This window comes from Ostrinia nubilalis, chromosome 30, assembly GCF_963855985.1.
Source record: "Ostrinia nubilalis chromosome 30, ilOstNubi1.1, whole genome shotgun sequence".
NCBI lineage: Eukaryota > Metazoa > Arthropoda > Insecta > Lepidoptera > Crambidae > Ostrinia > Ostrinia nubilalis.
Window position 1 is genome coordinate 2,891,036 of NC_087117.1, and position 22,748 is coordinate 2,913,783.

General features: G+C 38.5%; 2 protein-coding genes across 11 annotated transcripts in view; one reads left to right on the forward strand and one right to left on the reverse strand.

Annotated features, from left to right (window-relative positions):
- Positions 1 to 582: 582 nt before the first annotated feature.
- LOC135086126 (zinc finger protein 1 homolog) lies at positions 583 to 8,725 on the reverse strand. Its single transcript, XM_063980930.1, has 5 exons — positions 8,517 to 8,725; positions 8,075 to 8,207; positions 7,521 to 7,601; positions 2,960 to 3,139; positions 583 to 2,350 (listed from the first exon to the last, which is right to left on the reverse strand). Exons 1-5 carry the CDS (start codon positions 8,643 to 8,645, stop codon positions 1,155 to 1,157), a joined length of 1,719 nt encoding a protein of 572 aa, XP_063837000.1. The 5' UTR covers positions 8,646 to 8,725; the 3' UTR covers positions 583 to 1,154.
- A 275-nt stretch (positions 8,726 to 9,000) lies between these two features.
- Positions 9,001 to 22,748, forward strand: part of LOC135086212 (zinc finger protein 34-like) — a 38,100-nt gene continuing 24,352 nt past the window's right edge. For 8 of the 10 annotated variants that reach the window (XM_063981016.1, XM_063981020.1, XM_063981019.1 and 5 more), the window contains exons 1-4: positions 9,001 to 9,267; positions 9,978 to 10,134; positions 10,869 to 10,967; positions 12,240 to 12,407. In XM_063981016.1, coding sequence (XP_063837086.1) covers positions 9,115 to 9,267; positions 9,978 to 10,134; positions 10,869 to 10,967; positions 12,240 to 12,407 — 577 coding nt within the window. In that variant the 5' untranslated portion in view covers positions 9,001 to 9,114. Of the gene's footprint in view, positions 9,268 to 9,977; positions 10,135 to 10,868; positions 10,968 to 12,239; positions 12,408 to 17,741; positions 18,973 to 19,234; positions 21,216 to 22,748 lie in introns of those variants that run through there. The other 2 variants (XM_063981010.1, XM_063981017.1) reach the window with 2 other exon arrangements.

Here is a 22,748-nt window from a genome sequence, read left to right on the forward strand (position 1 = left end):
TTCAAGCACCGCCACTTACCAAAAAGAACAGTGTCCATTATCTGTCGCCTGCGTATAGGTCACGCGTGCACCCCTGTACACCTCGCAAAAATGCGGATCAAGGATAGCTCCATATGCGAATGCGGCTTGGATGAAGGAACAGCTAATCACATCTTTTTCAACTGCCCCAAAATTGACCATTCGTTGTATGACTTCCTTCCCAAAAAATTCCCTTTTCCAACTAACCTTAAATGTGTCCTTAACTTTACTAATCCCCATACTTTGAAATCTCTAGTTAAATTCATTAACATTAATAAAATTAATTTGTAACCTTTTGTAACAAGCAAGAGTTGGCAGTAAAACTTTTTCCAAACTAAACCTCCCCATTTGTGTTCACTCCTATGTGTTATTTTTATGTATTGTGTTGTCTTATTTGTGATGTCTCTTTGTTTTAGGTATTTTGCTTAGCATACCTTTGAATTTAAATTTCTCAAAAAACATTGTGTAAAAGCTGCGCACGTGATATTGGCGGAACAGTGTGCCTTGTGGCGAAAATACACAAGTTCATCGCCATTAATAAAAGAAGAAGAAGAAGAAGAGTACCTATCTATCAAAAAGACAATTTTCGCGTCCAAATACACCTTTACATTGAGATTTATGTAATCTAAAAGTAACTATGTACAAATTTTAGTCACAAAACGTTGACCATTTTTATTGCACTATTTTAAATAAGGTAAGGCCAATGTTAAACCAAACATAATATTCAAATCATAATATGCAGGCAAAATATATGTCTTTTTTGCTCATGCTTAAAATATTACATGAGCGAGAGAGACGAAATGTGCTGTAGATTCAATTCAACCTACAGCATACTGACAAATATCCTCAATTGAGCCCTATATCATAGAACTCAAAGTTCAATATCCAACGAATCATAATCTGAGATCGTTTCAAGTTCAAAACTTTTAGCCTAGGCGCAGACCGCCGACTTTTAGTTGGCCGATAGAGTTGTGCCCGATTCTAATTTGTATGAAGAATCGGCCGATACCAAATCGGTGTAATGTGCGCACTTTCATACATGTCCATACTGATTAACAGCCCGACCCGACTATCGGCCAACTAAAAATCGGTGGTCTGCGCCTAGACTTAATACTCCATTCGGTTAACTTCCAAAGCTAAGAGCAAGTGATAGCGCTGGCCGTCATACTGATCCCATGATTTGACAGCAAATGGCTTTTCAAACTACACTTCTGGACAAACGTCATCGCGCACACTTCACACTTAAACCGCCTGTCATTATTATGTATCCGCATATGCTCCCTTAAAGTATACTTCCTAGCGTACGATTTGTTGCAGACCTCGCAAGCGAAAATCCGCTCGCCTGTATGCTTAACCATATGAGCCTTTAAGGCTTTTTTGCTGAAAAACCGGTAACCACACTCCGTGCACTGACAGTTTCGTTCCATCAAATGGTTCTTCTTTATATGATACATCAGCAACGATTTTAAAATATACGACTTGTTGCAAATATTACACTTGTATTGGGCTTCAGAGTTGTGCACTTTCACCATATGCTGATTCCGTTGATAGTAACTGCGGAACGGTTCGTTGCAGAACGGACAATTGCTTATATTCCGAGCACCCAAATGTTTGGTCTTCTCATGGTAATGTTTCTTCGGTTTGCTGCTGAATATTTTCTCACAATAATCGCACTTGAAGCTGCCTTCCTGGTGCGTTGTTGTGTGAGCGTTTAAAGATCTTTTCGTAGCGAACGATGTGTCACATTTTTCGCACGTATAATTACTGTAGTGTATGTTCATATGCTGTTTCAACATCTTGAAGGTCTCATACGTGGATGTACACATAGCGCAGTCATATACTTCTCCCTTTTTCAATTTGAATTGCAATAAATGATCTTTTATATCGTTGTAAATGGTTTTATTGTGAGTCTTTACTAAATGTTCTTTCAACGCAGACAAATTGATCATTTTTTCATCGCACAAAGTGCATAGCAGATCTGTAATGTCCAGATTGACGTTGTATTCGGTCATATCAAAGTTTGATTTGAAGTCTAACCGTTCTTTGAGATGGCTGGATTCTGTATGAGAGCGTAAATCAGCTGGGTCTGGGAATGTTGACTCACAGTAGCCGCAGGAAAATCCTAGTAGAGATTTGTTCTTAAAAGGTGTAGCGTTGGAGAATTTTAGTACAGTTAGGAGATTCTCTCTGTGTTTCGTTTTGTTCTGATTGGTGCGCGGCGTTGCTGTCCAGGTTAGATTGAGTTTTCCGTCTTTAAACATGGATTTTTCGAGCTTGATTTTTGTCGGTGCTTTTGGCGGCGTGATGGTTAGCTCGGGAAGGTTGACGGAGTCTGGAAAAGAAGAAATAAAATCTGAGAATGCTTTTGAAAATATACCTACAGGTATTGCACAAACTGAGTAATGAAACAGGAGGGGAAATGTGACGTAACAGAACTATTACAGCTTAAGTAAATGGCTGAAGCACATCTCCCCCTTTAGGCAAGTTACAAAATTGACGACGATAGTTGGGTCGGGCTGTTAATTAGTATGGACAAATGGATATGTATGTGAAAGTGTGCACACATTAGTATTTGCCGATTCTTATAAATTAGAATCGGGCCCACCTATCGGCCAACTAAAAGTTTGTAGTCTGCCGGGAGTCTTATGCCCGTTTTCACCATCAATCCCTAATTTTTAAGTGACCCCTATGGTAACACATTTACAGGAATTTTGTTTTCAAAGGGGTCACTTAAAGAAATTAGGGATTGATGGTGAAAACGGGCATTATGCATAATTATTTACATGGATCGCGTAAATCTTTCTAACGATCTGGTGAAGGTCGCGGGCGGTGCCTGGATGCGGGCGGCGCAGGACCGGTCCTTGTGGAAAACCTTGGGGGAGGGCTTTGTCAGCAGTTGATGTCATTTGGCTGAAACGAACGAACGAAATATTCTACTTACTAATAGAAGTAGCGAGTCGATTAACCAGCGTTTTATTAATCTTAATGATCTTCTCTTTCCTCCACGCGGACTTGCCGCTCTTCTTGTCAGGGGCTTTGCCCTTTCTCTTCTGTTCTGGTTTCTTCTTGGCGGGGCTTTCTTTTACTTCTTCCTTTATCTTTTGCTCGGGAGTGTGTCGCACTGTAATTGCAGAAGATTGTTTTTAAATTTTAACGCTTCATCCGATATAGTCCGCAGAAACGCCACGATAGCCAAACGGTGAAGGGGTCGGACTGGCCGACTCGTGATCAGAGGAACGCGGGTTCGGTCCCCGCCGCCGCTCGACTATTGTGGTGAGCTCACTCGTAACACAAGCATATTTAGCTTAGTACGACGGGCTTACGGGACTATTAGTAATTGGTGCAATACAAACAAATTAAATTGCTAAAATCAAGTGGTAGTGGGAGAGACACATAGCTCGTAGATAGTTGCTGTGGCAGAAAAGTTCTTAAGGCGATTAGAGTCCTCAATGACCTTGGGCGTTTGACCTTCACGCCGCGAGCAACACCCGCGTACCCCGCACCAAAAACTCCGATTTGACACCGATCAAAAATACACGGGCATAGGTAGATACAGAATAGAAGCTCTTTCTTCATACATTACTGCCTATTATTTTAAACTTAAATTGATGAACCTTGATGTCGGTGTCATTTAACTCAGGCGTAAAGGTATTTAATAAAAATAACAATATCCATGAACGCTTGAGTAGAATTTTTACTCAAATGTGACGTCACGCGACATTTCAACTCAATATAATACTGTAATTATTCGATTATGGAAAAAATTAAAAAATATGAGTCTAATATTTTCTAATTATCTGTCTGACTGACTAAATAGAATTTCGATTTCATTACTCAGTCATCATCCCTATTGGAACGCATTAGTACCTAGTATTGTCTATGGCCTAAAAAAGCAAATGTTTCTGCTTTTGTCTATTGTCATTCTCTCTGTGTCACATATGAAGAATAAACTGAAAATGTATTTGTCTTTTTATTATAAATCCTTCATCAATTAATTGAGTTAAAATTTCGGATATACATGTAATTCGGGTGACAATGCAATATTGTGATGACATGGAGCTGATCTGATGGTAGAGCTGGAATGCCAGTGGCCCCATAGCAACTCCGGGATTAAACGATTCCATCGAGTTTAGGCTCGTTTGATTTGTATTTATTTATTATTATACCTAAATAATTTCATTACAATTTTCTAAAAATGCACAAAAACTTAAAAATCTTGAAAACGGTGATATTTTTACTGGGGTCAAAATTGGACGTTAGGGAGACCATGGCGAGGCCTATCGATGGTTGAAGGGTTATCCATTGTTTTTGGGACACCCTGTATAAGCAAGTACCTAATGTTATGTAAGTACGCTACTTTGAAAATCATGAGTCTTCAATTCTCTAAGGGAAACTGCAGGGTCTGATGATGGAGCTGGAATGTGGTCATAGGAATAGGCTAGTTTCTTTAAAAAAGACTTTTGGTCCGTCAATTTTACATTATCAAAAAATATTGGACACAGGATATTTTTATTTGTCAATTAAACAAGTAATTACGAAGATATGATGCGATGAAATTCCGCGTGACGACACAAATCGCCACATTTTTAAGCATGCCTTGACGTCATGTGCCTCATCTTCTGAACTTTGGTGCGCTTCATCTCTTTAAATTTTCATAAGTTTAAAAAAGTGAGAAATACATTTAGTTTTTTTTTTGGTAAGTTCACCGACGGACTAATTCAAACTCTTGCTACTTTCTTGCTTTATCCACGAAACATCCCTATTCTTCGAAATTATTACGATCTACAAACGGAAAATCTCTGCTACTACGCCGCAGTAAATTCCCCATCATAAATAAAAAGATTTTTTTTAAACAAGCTCTTGTATGCTAATTTAATAGGATTTCAGTTTTTATCTGCGAAACTTTTTAATAATATATTAATAGTACGTTTCATGGTTTGGTAATTTAGGGAAGTTTATTTGCACTTAACATGAAAAATATGGTATCAATGTACTGAGTACCTATGCACCTTCAGTGACAACAACAAGGTCTACTCAGTACCTATAGTCTACTAAAGGCATGAAATAGATTAATTTCACTAAAAATTAAAACCAACTCCAAAACGAATCACCAAAAGGTAGGCTGCCACCGACTCCGAAAATGGCTAATTTTGTAATCAGTATCCAAATTTTTTAATAAGCTCTATAGAACAATTCAATACCACTTTATCTTAATTTTTTTTAATGTGACAGGAGGCAAACGAGCAAACGGATCACCTGTTGGTAAATGATTACCGTCGCCCATAGATACCCGCAGACCCAGGGGCGTTACAGGTGTTATTTTTAATTGTGGTATTTTCGCGAAGAAACATATTGAAAATCTAATTCTAATAAGTATGAAAAATATAAATTGTTTTCTTCACGTAAATCGATTAAGTTACAGATTCTGACTAGCTCCTAATTTGGATACTGATTACAAAGGCCTAGTAAATATAAATAACGTAATAATTTTTCTACTTGTATTTATCTCTTCAGTTGTTTTGGAGTCAATTATAGTTTTTTTACACTAATAGATTCTATTTAGGTAGAAAACAGCGTCTGAGCGCGTCATAATTCAATTGTATCGTCTGACTGCACGTACTCTATGAATAATTCTGACATAAAATCCATTGTCGAACAAAAGCTGGGTTGCACCATCTTACTTCAACTTTGACAAGCGTCAAAAGTCTGTCTAACTCCATACAAAAAACACCGGTTATCGCCAAAGCTACGGTCAAAGTTAGGTCACGTCAGGTGGTGCAACTCAGCCAAAGAAAAAATTCATTTTGATCGCTAATGTCAGTTTGCAGCGAGTGACACAACCTCCCCGTCTGAAGGCCAGCGGCCGACTGCCGCCCGCACCCCGCGAAGGCCCCCTCAACAGCAAAACGTTCGGAATTTATCAAAAGTAAAATTTATGAATGAAAGTAATGTTCGATTGAAAAACGCAACGTGTCATTTAAAGATTAAAGAATTCCTAATCTATTCGTACAAAAATCTTTTAAATTAACATAGCCGTTTTGGAGGAGTAGGGAATTTAAGTAAAAAATCGATGTCCCGTATTTATTTTTTTAATCCAAAACAAAGAGACGTAGCGAAAATTCAAACGTCACAAATGTAGTCCTTGAACTGTTGTATAACATATATTTTTTTCAACTATTTCTGTCCAGCAGTAAAAGAGGAGTAGGCTTTACAAAATGCCCATTTGGCGCGGATTGAGGACTCTAATCGCCTTAAATGGCGACCACGGGCTGGAAGACGTAGTCTGGAGAAGGACGCGGGAAGAACTTGGATGTGGGCGGCGGCGCAGGACCGGTTGTTATGCAAATTCTTAGGGGAGGCCTTTGACCAGCAGTGGACGTCATTTGGCTGAAACGAACGAACGATTCTAACGTTTTTTTAAGGCAGGAAAGGCAGAAGACGAAACTATTTTAAAAACGAATTTCTGTCAGTTAGGGAGCCTCCGCTAAAACTCACACATGTCTGTATCGAAAAAAATAGTATGAACACTCGCGGTAGGGAGCGGGCGTGCATTTACGTGTATCATTATGGTCTTATGTAGCATTCATAGCACACTCATCAACTACAAAAGAGATCAACACCGTATCGCCTTTCGTGAGCTGTCAACCGCGAGGCGAGGCGTTTACGTTACGGTGCGGCAGGGTTCGTAAGGATAATTATCAATGATAATTATCGTGATAATAACAGATGGATAATTATCGGTTGATAATAACAAAAAATGCGCTCGTGAAAATGGACTGTATGTATTCGAAGTTTTCGAACGTGTATTTCTGCACTTGCGTCTAATGGTGGGCGTTAATCAATATAGATAGTTATAAAACCTATCTATTTAACTCCACAATGATCACTAGTTATCTAGCGTCAAAATATTTATCTATATTCCACTTGACAACAAACAGCAACCAAAAACATAAAACAACATTAGCAATCAGAATTTCTTAGTAACAATATCCGATAATATCGGATAATTATCATGAAGCGTAATTATCTTGATAATTTCGAACCCTGCGGTGCGGATAAGTGTGCGTTGCAGTTTGCAGTATGAAATTTCATACCAAGAATACTGAACGTCTCGAGTTGATACGGTTACGATCCTTTTCTGGGTTTATAAGTGTGCTAACGTCCTTTAGGCGGGCACTCGTCCCGCCAAGTTTTAGCTAGGCCCTTATTGTAATAAAATTGTAAACCGGCAGACAGTGGTGACTGAGTTTGTTGCGGCGCTTCTCAGCACTTGCCAAATGTTTGTCTCGAAGTGCTGGTAGGGCAACTCACTCACTCATCATGAAATCTCAGAAATTACAAGTGCTAGGAGTCTCAAATTTTGCATGGGGGTTCCTTTTAGAATGTAGGTGCTTACTAAGACTGGATTTTGCAAAATCCAACCCCAAAGGAAATAAAACGGGATCCACGCGTACGAAGTCGCGGGCAGCCACTAGTACAGAAAATAAAGTTTATGTATGTACCCGCATCAGCCAAGAAGTAATCGTCTGAGTCGTCGCCACTCTCTTGAATAGGCTCCAGCTTTATTTCGAAAGGCTTTTCATCTGTGAACAAGTACAATATTCTGTTAGGTTGTGTATAATAGGTATATTATGTTTCTAAATTCTACATCTCTATTTTCAGTTTAATTTCTGAGTATGGCATAAAACCTTTTTATTGATCGATTGATCACTTAAAAAGAGCGTCTGCTTCATAAGTTAAGCCCACAACTACATTATTGTGTTTTTATTGGATTTTTTTTTAACTTTTTCAATGTATCCAGATGTTCAAGGTACCTTTTGACCTAGGTTTTTCCTTTATTATTATATTGTAATTGTAAATAGTAGTGCTAAAATAGAACACAGATTCAAAATAATAAGCCACATTTCTTATTAGAGTTGAGCTCACTTTAATATAATATAGTAAGAAGATTTTGCAGAATTCTCCCATGCAGCATTTTAAATCCTTACAACAATTTCCAAATTTAATAATTTTTCTGACATATAACTAAATTGAAGCATATGAAACAAGTACATACCTTCATCATAATCTTTGATCATCTTCAGAAATTCCTGTTCAGACTTCAACACTTGTTGTTTGAAGTTGAAGCAGGTTCTCAGGCTCTCAATGCAGGCATCACAGATTTTGGCCTTGTATTTAGAAGATGAGAGCTAAAAATTATTGAATATTAATAATTAATAGAAGGCAAAATAACAAATAGTCCTAGAAGTACATAGGTATTGTTGTATGATACTATTTATTTTAAAGTAATTGTAGTTAAGGGCTAGACAGTGTTATTTAAAAAAATACTAATTTGACGGACTTTTCCACGACTGGCGATTTCTTCCATCTTTGGGACATTATTTATGCTATGTTATTAATGCATGAAAATGACTTCAAAGCAAACAAATACTTTAGAGAAGAATGAAAGAATGTTTAAATGAAGCTTTTATGGGTATAATATGTGTAAATAAACTTACAACAATACTAAAACAATCATTCAACATCTTGGAATAGTTTTCAGCTGTGTTTAACCAAACGTGCGACGCATCCAAATCTTTGTGCATGCCCTGAGATAGGCAACAGCGGCATGTATTTTCCAATTCCATTGTAGTAGGTCTCAGTAATCCATTTATTCACGAAAATTAAATTTCATTCACGAATTGAAAGCCAAAATTCGTGAATTTTGTAATGGCAGTGACATTAATGACATTTTGTTTTTTTTACAGTACTGACAGCAGAAAATATAACCATAGACAAAGAAGTTGACGACGTTAAAGTACGACTATTCAACACTAGATGGAGCTTGTATCTCAGAGCATTTAGTATTTCTACTCGGCGCTAGATGGCGTTAAAAAGGTACTTTTTAATGTCAATGAAATCACGCGATATTTTTTTAAACTAGTATTTATTAGGTTCCATAACTAAAATATTGGCATTTGGCAGGAGGAACAGAAAATGAAATCAAAATGGCGATGATACAGCGAAGCGGTGCAGTGCATTAACGCGATGTTGTTTCTTCTAATTTTTTAAATTAAAACTGTTTTTCAATTCATACTGGTGAATAGGACTGTGATAATGGAATTTGACGAAATTGTTGTGAAGGAAAGCCCGGGGCTTTGCCGGTGCTGTCTCTCCGAGGGATGTTACAAAGACTTGGGGACCGAGTACACTTGGATGAACGAAAACGAAGTTTATGCCGATATGCTGCTTGAATGCTTTGATATTAGTGTGAGTATTTACGTTTAGAGTATTTATTTATCCTTTGAGTTCTACTTTGAGTCATATTACGTAGTTTTCAGTCGAATTTTTCAGTTCTTTCTCCCCCTAGTTTCTCCCCATATAGTGGCTATAGCTAGGTACAAAGTGCTTCTGTATTAACTGGTTTCTTTTCAATTTACGACCCTTCTATCCTTAACATTCAATCGAAGTTCTGACAAAATCTTATTCTTTGCCTAAGCTGCTTGATTCAAACTAGTTTTTAACTTTCTGCCAGATCATTGTTTTTCATATACAACAACAGTCATCTCTGCCTTCAATAAATATCAAAAGGTACTTAGCCATTCAATAGTTAAATTGAAGGTTATTAAAAGTTTCAAGTCAGTAAAAATCAGTAGTTCATAAAGGAATGCTGCATTTATTTATTTAGGAATAGTACTCAGCAAAATATCATTTAAGCATTGGAAAAAAAAAGACAAAATGTGTGATCTTGCATAATATTCAACTTTTGCTGGGTTGCACCATCTTACTTAAACTTTGACAAACATTAAAAATCTGTCAAACCCCATACAAAAAAAACATTGGTTATCGTTATAGTTACCATCAAAGTTAGTGGTGCAACTCAACCTTAACTTAACCTTAACTTAAGTTACATCTAATTAGAAAGTGAAATAAAGAAAAATAATTGGTGCTAGATTTAATAATGCTATTTTATGCAATAGATATCCCAACACAATGAAGGCCCCAACGGCCCCAGCCGGCTTATCTGCGAAGTGTGCATCACACGACTGCGCGACGCCTGCAACTTCAAGAAGCAGGTCCTGGACTCGGAGAAGAAGTTCGTGGATATGATCGGCAGGGGAGATTTTAGGCCTAAAGGTAAGCAGATTTTTTCTTTCTGTGTGTATTGGCAATCAATCCAAGATTCTTGAGCAAATCCATTCTGTGATAAGGAGATAGACTAGCATACTTTGTATATACACTGTGTATATTATACATTGTAAAAAAAATTGCAATAATAAAATAAATGCAAATTATTGCTAAAAGCAGTTTTTCTAAAAACAATATTTTATTTGTGATGTGAAAAATGTTTTGTATGTTTGCAGTTCTATTTTTTAACTCACATCAAAGAAAAAGAAAGAGATGTGCACACTCCAAATGTCTAAGCACAACATCTAATGATTAAATGGTCTTTAGACGTAGATTTTCTACAACATTTTCATTACTTGAAAGATGCGCGCTGTGATAAAAATCTTATCGACGATTTTAGACGATACACCCATAGTGTATCGCGTAAAATCGATAAAATGGCGTGATAAAAGCTTATCGCGGCGCGCATCCTAAACCTAGGTCCCAAGAGCAGGCCAGATCTTGTGGTTTGTTGTTTCCCTCTTGTTTTGTCAGGCCAGCAGCAAGATAGTCATTTAAGCCTATGGCCGCTTTCACATTAGGGCGTGAGAAGCACGGCAATGTGAAGGCAGGCATCTGCTGTTATATAGTTTAAAATTATCGGCAGCGCGTCTGGCGCGCGTTTGTCGCGCTGCTAAAGTCGCCTAAATGTGAAAGCGCTCTATATCTTTAAATTGGACTACTATGTACCATTATTGTTACAGTGATGATCTACCAGTCGCAAATGAAGGCGGAGGCCAGCGAGGAGACCCCGACCGAGGACACAGAAGTGGAATACTTAGATGAAATGGACTTCGGAGATGGTACTTCAATTTTTTAATTTAAATTCGTGGTACATAGGCTCATAGTATAGTGCGCAGAACTGACGGCCTGGAGGAGGAGTTTCTGTAGTGGAGGCCACATACTGGAAAACATAGCATGAGACGTCCACTCACAAGGCTGACCAACGACATCAAAAAGGTAGCATGGAAATCATTGAGGGAGACCTTTCAACAGTGGACATCCTATGGCTGAATGATGATGGGCTCTTTTCAGAGCACCTAAACAGTCTCAGACATGTAGCTTGCCCAAACTTCAGGGGTACTTAAGTTACGGTCAAAGTGATAAATGTGATAATTATGAATAATCGCCGGTTATTATGAATAATTACCGCATGATTTGGTAAATGTGATTAATATGAGGTCATTTATGTGTGTATAAAACTAAATAGGCGGCTTAGGGGTGGCCCAAGGGCCATCCCCGCCGCACCTTAACCTATTTTTCACTTTAAATCAAAACATTATGTTATAGGCATCATGGAAAAGTAATATTATGCAAGAAACATTCCAAACTCATTATGCCAAATTATATTAATATATGATATCAAAACGTTCAAAAGTTTGGCTGTACACGAGCTTGTACACAAGATGTTGTTCTCTTTTATGAAATTTGTTAGTACTAAGGTTGAATTATTAAATAATCACTGTTAAATGTGATTAATTTATCACTTTTACCGCGACTGTCGGTAATTATTCATAATAACCGGTTATTATTAATAATTTTCAATTTATCACATGAACCGTAACACATACATATTTATTAGCTGGTGCTGAGAAATAGTGAGGAAGGAAATCAGTAAAAACAAATATTATCGAAAGTACAGTCTATCTGAGTAACTTTGCCTATCAATTTGATGGCGCAGGTACACTATGCAAGAAATTGAGACGTAGCGCGAATGGGCGACACACGTTGACGAAACTAACTGAAGTGTTTGTTTACACATTTCCTCCAAACTCAATCTTATCTGTACATAATTTATTTTGAAACTGATAAGATCGTCGTTCTGCCTCCTTCTTAAAGTTGCTGTGCCCTGACTGGGTCCTAATTGTATAACTGCTTAAATTGTAAGACCTAATGTGAATGTGCTAATGTAGTTATGCAATAAACGATTGAGCTATTATATCTCAACTTATTTCCCGCATAGTAACTGCGCCATAACATTGGCTCAAAATCTAAATGCGAAAAATTTGGGCCAAGTTGTCCAGATTGACTCTAATTCAGTTCAGTTATTAAATTATTTCATTATCAATCCACAGCAGACGACGAGCCTCTAAAGAACGAAGCCTCCGGCTCAGATATAGCCGTGGAGGCTCTGCCCCTGCCCAAGCGTGGGCGCCCACCGAAGGCGAGAAAAGCCGTGAAAGGAGAAAAGAAGAAGACCAAAGCCGAAGACAGGCCGAAGGCTTCCAAGACCATCGTCAAAGGTAGGTTTCAAAACTTACACCGTTTGTGGGTAGACATTTCTGGAACTGTGAGCAGACTTGGCATAAGATGATTTGTAAAGCCTGGTCCGTGAGCACGTAGAATTTTGCCCAATGACCCGAAGCTACCCATCCTTATCGCTCGCGTGTAATTATATTGCTGTCGCGACTGTGCGACGGGCGCCCGCAGTGAGTGTGCGAGCGCGATAGCAACATAATTACGCGCGAGCGATAAGGATGGGTAGCTTGGGGTCATTGGACAAAATTCTACGTGCTCACGGACCAGGCTTTAGAAGAAGGTATAGATCGTTTCATCCACGAAGACGCGCCCCACCAATGTTTGGTCTCGGTCGCGCGGGGTGCGGGGAGTGTGATCCGAGCAATCCGTAAGGCATTATTGTAGTGTGCGTGTGCACTCATGGATCATTTAGCGTGTACCGATAACACTCAAACATTAGCGGAAGAATGGTGGGGCGCGTCTTGGTGGATGAAACAAGCTTAATGAATTTTATGCATTTTGTAAATAGTAGTTTTATTATGAAGGTATTTTATACCCTACAGGCGTTAAGTTTGCGAAATATATCTTTTTTGGGTCGAAAAATTATAAATTGTTGATTATTGGTAAATTAATTCAAAAGAAATAGTACAATAGTTGTTTTGAATTCAAAAGAGAGATTATGTCTGTTCACAGTTTTACGAAATTCTATCTTTTTGTTTTGAAAGTACTGTGTTGTGATAATTTATCCTATTTACCCACCTACTTCCATCCTTTTGTTAACTTTCTGTAATTTCCGTATTATTTTCCGGATTTTTTAGAGTATAACAGACTAGAATAAACATTTTTTTTTGCCTCATCAAGGTACCGTCATATTATTATCAAAGATAGTTTTAAAGATGTTTAAATAAACATAGTCGAAATTGTTATAATCTAGAGCATCACCAAAAAATAACGCCGATTTTCAGGCGGTGACCGAAATTTCGGCTGCTCGGTGTACCAAGTTACGAAGTTTTCGCGTATGAAAAATCCGCCAGATGGCAATACGTAGACGCGAGGTCCAAATGCTGCATGATTGGTTATTTTATTTTTGACATGACATTGACAGATATGTCAAAATCTAACCGCCATCTAGCGGATCTTTCATTCGCGAAAACCCTCATTACCCCAAAATGTCCTGAATCCAGAGTCATTTCCACATTCTGTTCTTTGTAAAGATATTTTTTTGGTATTTAAACCATGTTAAAAATAAAAATTTATAAGAAATATCACTACACAGTAATTTCAAACTTATTTCTTTTATAATATGTGTGCATTCTCTTTGCTCTTATTAATTTTTTAACCTTACGTAGTTCTTACTCCCTTTGGAGTCGACGTTTTTCGAAATTTTATTAGAACTTTTCAAGTATTTAACAAGTCCAAAATTTTCATTGTTTTTGGACCTTAAAGATAAGGGAATAACGTTCAAAATGTGATGGGAACTATTTTCCCACTGACGTATAAAGAGTTAACACTTTTATTTACGGCCTTTGGCTATACTCGTCACTTAAGCGACGTCAGATGTATAATTTTACGTTTGACACCACCTATTCTTAAACACCGTTTCTTTAACTTCGCGATTCTATCCCTATCGTTTATTTATTTAAGCTTTAACGCCATTAATTGGTACCTTAAGCGAACTTAATGCCATATAGGTATTTTCTGCCGATTTACCTTCGGGCCAAGCAGAAAAAAATCGACGGTGCTAGAAAGCAAAGGAAAAGAAAAACAGATTCCTACATACATAAATATACTCGTTGATGAGAATATTATGGTACGAGTCAGTAGTATGGAAAAATCATAAATTACTCACAACTTTTAGGACTTTTTAGAGACCTTTTAAACTATACATAATTGATTTCTGCGTCGTCTTCTTTGCAAAGAAAAAACATTTGTTTTTGAAGTCGTATAACTACACTGGGTGATATTTTTAAGCGTATACGCTTATCTACAGTTAACTAATACCGAAAGATTTAAAAGAAAGATAGTTGTGTTGTGATCATGCTTGATTGCCACACTGGATGTATTAATTCGACCTGATCGTAGACCGCAAAACGCATTGTAATGTGCGACGGTCAGATGTGCGCACTGTAAGTTTATCCCAATAGAATGAGATTATCCTAAGCTTACGAGGGGCGGCTGAAAAGTGTTGAGCCTAGGGTATTAAAAATGCCGATAGAAAAGTATAAAAAATATATTTTTCTATTTAATCTCCCTCTACTACAACGGACTTCTTACATTTGTGTAAAAGAGCTTTTAACCTACTGAAAAAAAATTCGCAATCTTTGCCTTCGAAATGAGCCTTTAACGCCGCCTTCATGTCTTTGTCACTCAAAAATCTTCGTTCCTGGAGGTGTTTTTTCCAATTTGAGAATTAAACAAAATAGCTAAGGATTCAAATTAAACTGTATGGTGGGTAATTAATTTCTTAAAATCCAGTTTTACCCGGGGCAAGTCATGCAAAATGCGCGGTGTGCGCGGGCGAATTGTCTTGCAATAACAGATTTCCTTTCGCCAGTTTGCCTCTTAATATTTCAACAACCACTTGACGCACTTTTATCAACAGTACAGCATAATAATTCCCATTTATTGTAGTTTTTTTAAGTAGGTAGTCAATGAATAAAATTCCTCCACAATCCCAAAAATAGTGGCTATGAGCTTGGGTGTTGATCGCTGCACTTTGAATTTCCGCGGCGGCGTTTTCCCTTTTGAATCCATTGCATTGACTCTTATTTTGACTCTAGATCGTACTGCCAGATCCATTGTTTATCAATAGTGATAATGTGAGGAAAAAAAATTGTTAGGATTATGGCCAAAGATGTCCTAAAACTCCTGCGAAGTTGTGACTCGACGCTGGTTGTCAAGCGGCGTGAGCATTTTTGGCACCCATCGCACGCACCCCTATTTCATGTGCAAATGAGTATGAAAAATATCGCCGATACGTTCCTTGCTAATGCCTATGGCTTCAGCTATATGTCACCGCTTAATTCGCTGATCTCTAAAGCAAGATTCTTTAAATTTTCATTATTTTATTCGTTAATGGCGAAATCTGACCGCCCTGACTTGCGGTCATCTTTTAGCGACTCCCTGCCATGCTTGAATTATCGGATCCAATCTTTCATGGTGGCAAATGAAAGCCCAGACTCCCCATAAACTGTAGACATCTCTTCAAATGTTACCGTCAACGTTTTGTTCCTCTTTTTGAGGAATTTTATGACAACTGTGTACTTCAATTTCGTACATTGCGCGGATGACTGAGACATGATGATGTTTACGGATTAATTACTAAAAGCGTGATGACGCTAATGAAATGAAACTTTGTACATATACTAAGGAGATTATTGGCAAATTAATTAAATTTAGCGCGAGTCAATAATAACACTTGAAGATACTTAGGCTCAAAAATTTTCAGCCGCCCCTCGTATATGCTAGTGGTTTATGCCTAATATCAGAGTAAATACAAATGAGTAGGTTATCTTCATAGGCGTAACCACGACTGGCTCCCCGCTAATCCACGCTAAATTTTGTCAGTGTGTGCGTGCGCGCCGCATACGTATTGGCGCGCTCACATACAAACCGCGCCCGGTGCGTTTCTATGAAGATAACCTACTCATTTGTATTTACTCTGCTAATATGGAGAAATGTTGCGTACACACTACAGTATCCATTGTGACAAATCATACTACAACCACATAATGCTTCTTATAAATATTTTCATACTTTAACCTTGCCATATTAATGGCACTTCTGTCTGCTTTTCCCTACATTAAATTATCTTCTACAGCGGATAATGTTTATAATGTTTCACAACACATCGCCACATTTTTAAGTCTAAGTAGCACGATATCATTCAATTTTGACCTTGCCAGACATGTGTTCCACCTTCGTACAAATATGAACTCGAAAAACTTCTAATTCTAACTATACTCAACATCAAATAAACCGCACCTTCCGCGACGCGAACTTTATCGATTTTCTTCTGACACAATCATGGTGCCCCAATAATATTGGTGTTATTTGAAAGCCCAATAAATATCCTTAAAGAAAAACACATTTAATTTCTGAATAAATGATTAAGATATACCATAAATGTGACTTGAAAAAATACCTCACTTTGGGCCCACCTATGGGCTCAATTAGACCAATTTTTATGGTTATAAAACCAAATAATGATCTCACGTGTCATCTTTAACAGATGGATAGCGATTAATCCCAACTTAACAGTTTTATAGCCATAAAAGTTGGCTCTAGCGTAACTACCTATTTTTTGAAGAAGTGACTCTGGATCCTTCTAAAGACACATTTTTGGGGTAAAAACCTTTCCTTTAATGAAATGAAGGTTAGAACTAGGCTTTCAAATGGTGCCAATATTGGTGGGAAGTGGGGAAGCATACGTTTGAAAATGCTTGTCGCGGGAGGTGCGATTTATTTGATGTCGAGTGTAGTATACTATTAGACCAGCTGTTTATAATAAAAACTGTAAATATGTAGATTCATTAAGGTTGTGCTATCACATAGTCGTTTAGTCAATTGTGAGAGAGAAGTAGGTGTGCCGTGATGTTCGTATGTTGTAGCCACAGATCCTATCCAAATCTGTGGTCGTTACAGCAATAGTATATGTAAATTGTTTAGGCTTCGGCAAGCTAGTTCGATAACTCATTTCCGCTGGTCTATTGTGGTGAACCCACTCAAAACACAGGCATATACATAATTTAGCTTAGCTGAAAGATTTGACAGGAATGATGGTAACTTGTACACTACTATTTTACATTATTTGAAAGTGAAGACCATTTGAGGTTTAGGAAACGTACGGATCATAGCACATGAATATAAACACCGTTGTATAATTTGATTGACTTGCTGTCGACTATACATTATTTATTTTATAGACAACTAGCTTTCCGCCCGCGGCTTCGCCCGCGTGGAATTTTGTCTGTCACAGAAAAACTTTATCGCGCGCGTCCCTGTTTCAAAAACCGGGATAAAAACTATCCTATGTTCTTTCCCGGGACTCAAACTATCTCTATGCCAAATTTCATCAAAATCGGTTGCGAGGTTTAAGCGGGAAAGCGTAACAGACAGACAGACAGACAGAGTTACTTTCGCATTTATAATATTAGTTGGGATTGACCATAATAAGCTATGTATTTCATATTTCTATACTCAACTAGTAGGAAAATCCTACAACCACCGTGACGTAAATCTTACTCAAATGAAAATCCCCAGCATTGACCCGATCGAGGCGAATTCCCTTCACGATTTTATCAAGAAGTCAATTGACACGTTCCAATTTCACTTTTTAGGCGCCCCCGCGTCCGAGGCAGCGAGTAAGTCCTCACACATGACCTCTACCCGACGCAACCGTCTCACCAAGAGAAACGCTGCCATTGTGTTAGAAAACTCCACGGTACTGCCCTTCAAGTGGCACAGACAGAACTTCCTATGCTTCTTCTGTCACAAGACTTTTAAAGACGCAAATCTCCTGAAGGAGCATACCGAAGAACACAAAACTTCCAGCATCAAATCCGCTGTCTCATTTCTGAGGGGAGACGAGAAAATCAAAATTGATGTAACCACTCTGAATTGCACCCTTTGCGATGTCACTTTGTCAAATCTAGAGGACGTAATAGAACATTTGACGGTAATCCACAAGAAATCGTTCCACAAAGAATGCGGGTTCGGACTGGTACCGTACAAACTCGTCGACGATAACTTGAGATGTGCGATTTGCAACGAGGAGTTCCAGTATTTCATAAAACTAAACCATCATATGAACGAGCATTTCGGCAGCTACGTTTGTGAGACTTGCGGCAAGTCTTTCCTAAGCCAGGATAGACTAAGATGTCATTCTCTAAGACATGGATCCAGACATCGATGCAATTTCTGCTCGGAGTCCTTCGAATCGCAAACGCAAAAAACCAATCACGAAGCAAAGATCCACAACAAAGTTCTCACAATGAAATGCAGCTACTGCCCAGAAACGTTCGCTAGTTATTACGCAAGAAAAATCCACCACAAATCGGCGCATAACGTCGCAATGCAGGAGTATAAGTGTCCGGTTTGCGGGAAGATCTTTCCCATTATGAGTCGGATGAAGATTCACGTCAAACAGGTGCATATTAGGGAGAAGAATTTCGCATGTACAATGTGCGAGCTAAGATTCTTCTCCAGGACGCATCTGAACAAGCATATGATCAAGCATGTAGGAGAAAGGATACACCAGTGCGAAATTTGTTTGAAGTCTTACGCGAGGAAGCAGACGTTAAGGCATCATATGACGATACATAGCAAGGAGAAGAAGTTCACCTGTTCTTTTTGCAGCCAAGAATTCTCGCAGAATCACAGTTTGGGAAGGCATATGAGGGTGCATCACCCAATTGATACCACTTAAGATGGGCAGAGTGAATATCCTATGTATAGTTAAAGACTTTTCCTAATAGTTTTTAATTATTAAATAATATGCATAGATTTTATTGCGGAAATTGCTTATTTTATCAAAAATTATGATTTCGGAGAATTCGGTTAAGTCAATATTTATTCATAGAAATAATTTAGTTATTAAAAAAATCGTGTAATATTCATAAATTACTTATGTACAATATGATCCTCTTTTAGAAATATTAAACAGTTATTTTGCTAACGTTTACATTTTATTCAAACCTTTGCCATCGAATTTTAGACCGAAAACTTTAAATGTACCCTATCAGTTTTAAATTGACTCATTTCTGTTTCGTAAACTAGAAAATTCTCGTAGTACACATTATGGGTACATTTACAGTACAGAATTTCTTTTCAGATGCTAAATCGAGGAAATACAAGGGCTGCGAATCATCCTCGATGCGTAGACGAACGAACCTGCAAATTCTGTTCAACAACACGACCGTTATACCGTTCAAATGGCGCGGGAAATACCTCTGCTTTTACTGCAGCAAAGATATATCAGAATATTCGGAATTGAGGAAACATACCAAATCTCACGGCGACTGTTCCACGAGAGACCATTCGTTGAAAGTCCTCAAAGGGGGACAGAACATGGAAATCAAAATCGACGTCTCTGATATTACCTGTGAAATCTGCAACGAACCCTTTCCGTCGTTCGACGAAATACTCTCCCATCTTTATGTCAAACACAAACTAGAATACGATAAGGACGTTGATATGGCTATCGAAGAATACAGACTGGTAGATCTCACTTGCCTTGTCTGTGGCGAGAAATTCGCCTACTTCGGCTATTTGGTCTCCCACGTCAACAACACCCATCCCAAAAAGTGCCTCATTTGCGATAAATGTGAGCAAAAGTTTAATAAACAGCGAGATCTCTTCTCTCACATCAAAAATTACCACAGAGAAGGGGGTTACCAGTGCGAAGCGTGCCCCCAAAGCTTTAGTTCCCTCAATATCTTGCGGAAACACAAAAATAACAGGCATTTGACTAGATGTAACGTTTGCCATTTAAAATTGCCGTCAGCGGTTTTAAAACAGAAGCATATGGACTTAGAACACCCAGACGACGGGTCTTTAATTTGCGACAACTGTTCCAAAGAATTCCACACGAAGCAAGGCTTGAAAATGCATATACGGAAATGCAAAGCCGAAGACGAGATCTTCGACATCGAAATAAAGAAAGAAGAAGCGATGGACTACGACGAAAGTTGCGAAGAAGTGAAAAGACCCAGCGTCAAACAAATTAGGGAAAATATTGTCATAGTTATCAATATGTCTACTGCAATACCGTTTAACTTCTACAAGAATAAGTTCAACTGCTTTTATTGTTCCAAAGATTTCGCGGATTCGGACTCGATGAGAGAGCATACGGTGATGGAGCACCCAGTGTGTGATATAAAAGAAAAATGCATCCGGAAATGTAGGGAATCGGTCGCGTGCGTAAAAATTGACGTATCTTCTCTCGCGTGCAAAATCTGCTTTGAATCTATGCGAGATTTAGACAGCCTATTAGACCATTTGATTCTGAAACATGAAGCGAACTACGACAAGTCTATAACAACATGTTTGCAGCCTTACAGACTGATCAAAGACCACATGGCTTGCCCACACTGTCCGGGAGAAGTGTTTAGGTTCTTCGGGACGTTGTTGAAACATATGAACAAGAATCATACGAATAACAATATAATATGCGTGTACTGCGGTGAAACGTTTAGACGCGACCAGAATCTAAGGGTGCACATATGGCGGCACCATAGGGACGGGCGATTCAAATGCACCATATGTGATGCAGAATGTAACATACCATCTAGATTGTATATGCATATGGCAAAAGCCCATGGCGTAAAAGCGGCAAAATGCCCGAAATGCCCCGAGAGTTTTGCCACCCAATATCTGAGGCAGAAGCATTTGATAGAGGCACACGACTCAGGGCATAAGTGCACTTATTGCGGCAAACTGTTCACAAGGAATTCCTTCATGAGAGATCATATCAGAAGAACTCATCTGAAAGAGAAGAACGTGGAATGTTCGATATGCAGTATGAAATTCTTCAACAACATTCTTCTTAGGAGACACATGGTGAAGCATAGCGGGGAGAAGAATTTCCACTGCGACATGTGTGGCGAGAGATTCTTTTGGCGGAAAAGCCTCCGAACTCACATGGCTAGGCACAATAAGCACATACAACTGTAAATGTAGTTAGAAACATGTTATCTACGTATGATTTGAATAAATTGATGATTGCCATCTCCAAAACCTTTTATGAAGATTAATGGTTACGTTACCTTATTTTGAGTTTCGATACGATGTTAAAGGTAACAGTAGACCTTTTCTTTTCAGGTGACAAAGGACTTCTAAAGGCGCCGCGGCGTCGGGCCAACATCCAGCTACTTCTGAGTAGCACGAACGTTATACCGTTTAGGTGGAAAAACTTATTCATGTGCTTCTACTGCGGCAAACACACTAACGAGCCGGCCGAGCTAAGGAAGCACACAGAATCGCACGGTAACCCTTGCTTGCTGATGAAATTCCGCGGTACAGAAACCGCGATAAAGCTGGACATATCCAATCTGACTTGCAAGCTCTGCAAGACACAATTCCTCTCTTTAGATGACGTTATAGACCATCTAGTCGCAGAGCACGAGGTAAACTACACAAGGGAAATATTCACGTACATGCAACCTTACGATTTGGCCCGAAGCAAGTGCCCGGAATGTTCGGAGAGCTTTGTGTATTACTCTTTTCTGATTAAACACGTCGAAGAAGCGCATCCTCCGAAAAGTTTCACATGCGCCTGGTGTCAGAGCGAATTTTCCTCTGAAGGTTATTTGGAAACGCACAAATTAGACGTGCACGAAGAGTACAAGACAAATAAAGGAATAATGACAATAGTGAACAAGTCCACGGCGACGCCTTTCGAGGGGTATTACGATGGCAAATTCAACTGCTACAGCTGTACCGAATCGTACAAAGATTTCGGCGATCTTCGTGACCATCACTTGGCAAACCACAGCGAGTTTACCGTCGAGGAATGCTCTCAAAAACCACTAAGTTTGGAGACCAGTGACTTAAAATGCCGGGAATGCTCATCGTCCCATGACGACGTCAAAACTTTCGTGGAGCATTTGAAGTCGGTTCACGAAATCGAAATATCTGAAGCCGCTGTGGAAGTGAAGCAAATAAAGATTGACAAGTCTCTGACGTTCACTTGTTGTATGTGTGACGAGTCGTTTGACAAGTTTATGCTTCTGACTCGTCACTTGGAAGAGCACAGTCGTGCTATGCTATGCGACTTCTGTGGTGCACAAAATAATCGGCATAAAAAAAGTTGCAAATCCCGCGGAAAGGCTAAAGCGAAGAAAGCTCCCCAAAATGTAGAGCCTGATAGTACGGATGCCGATGAAAGTGAGGATAGCCAAAAAAGCGAAAAATTGCTGGTACCTGAAGAAGTTGTTAGCAAGAAAAAGATGAAGACGAAGTAAATGTAAAATTCGTCGTAGAAAGTAAAATCTGCGTATTTAGACAAAAAGGCAGATTTGACGATAAAGAATTTCGAATTTAAAAAGTCCCTTCGATCTATCCAAAAGACTGTTTTGTATTAATTTTACTATCATTTTTAACATTGACTATGTTATATTTGTATTTTTATACTCTTCTATATTCTGATTGACAATTCACATCTCCCATACGTTCGTGATTAACATTTTCTATCGTCCCGATTTATTTTGTATCATTATGAAATTTTTGGAATATATCACCAGAATCTTATAATATTCATACTATCTATCTATAAATTTATGTTCGATTTGTATCTAATATACAGTATGTGTAATATCTAGTCAATACTATAAGATGTAGCGCATTTT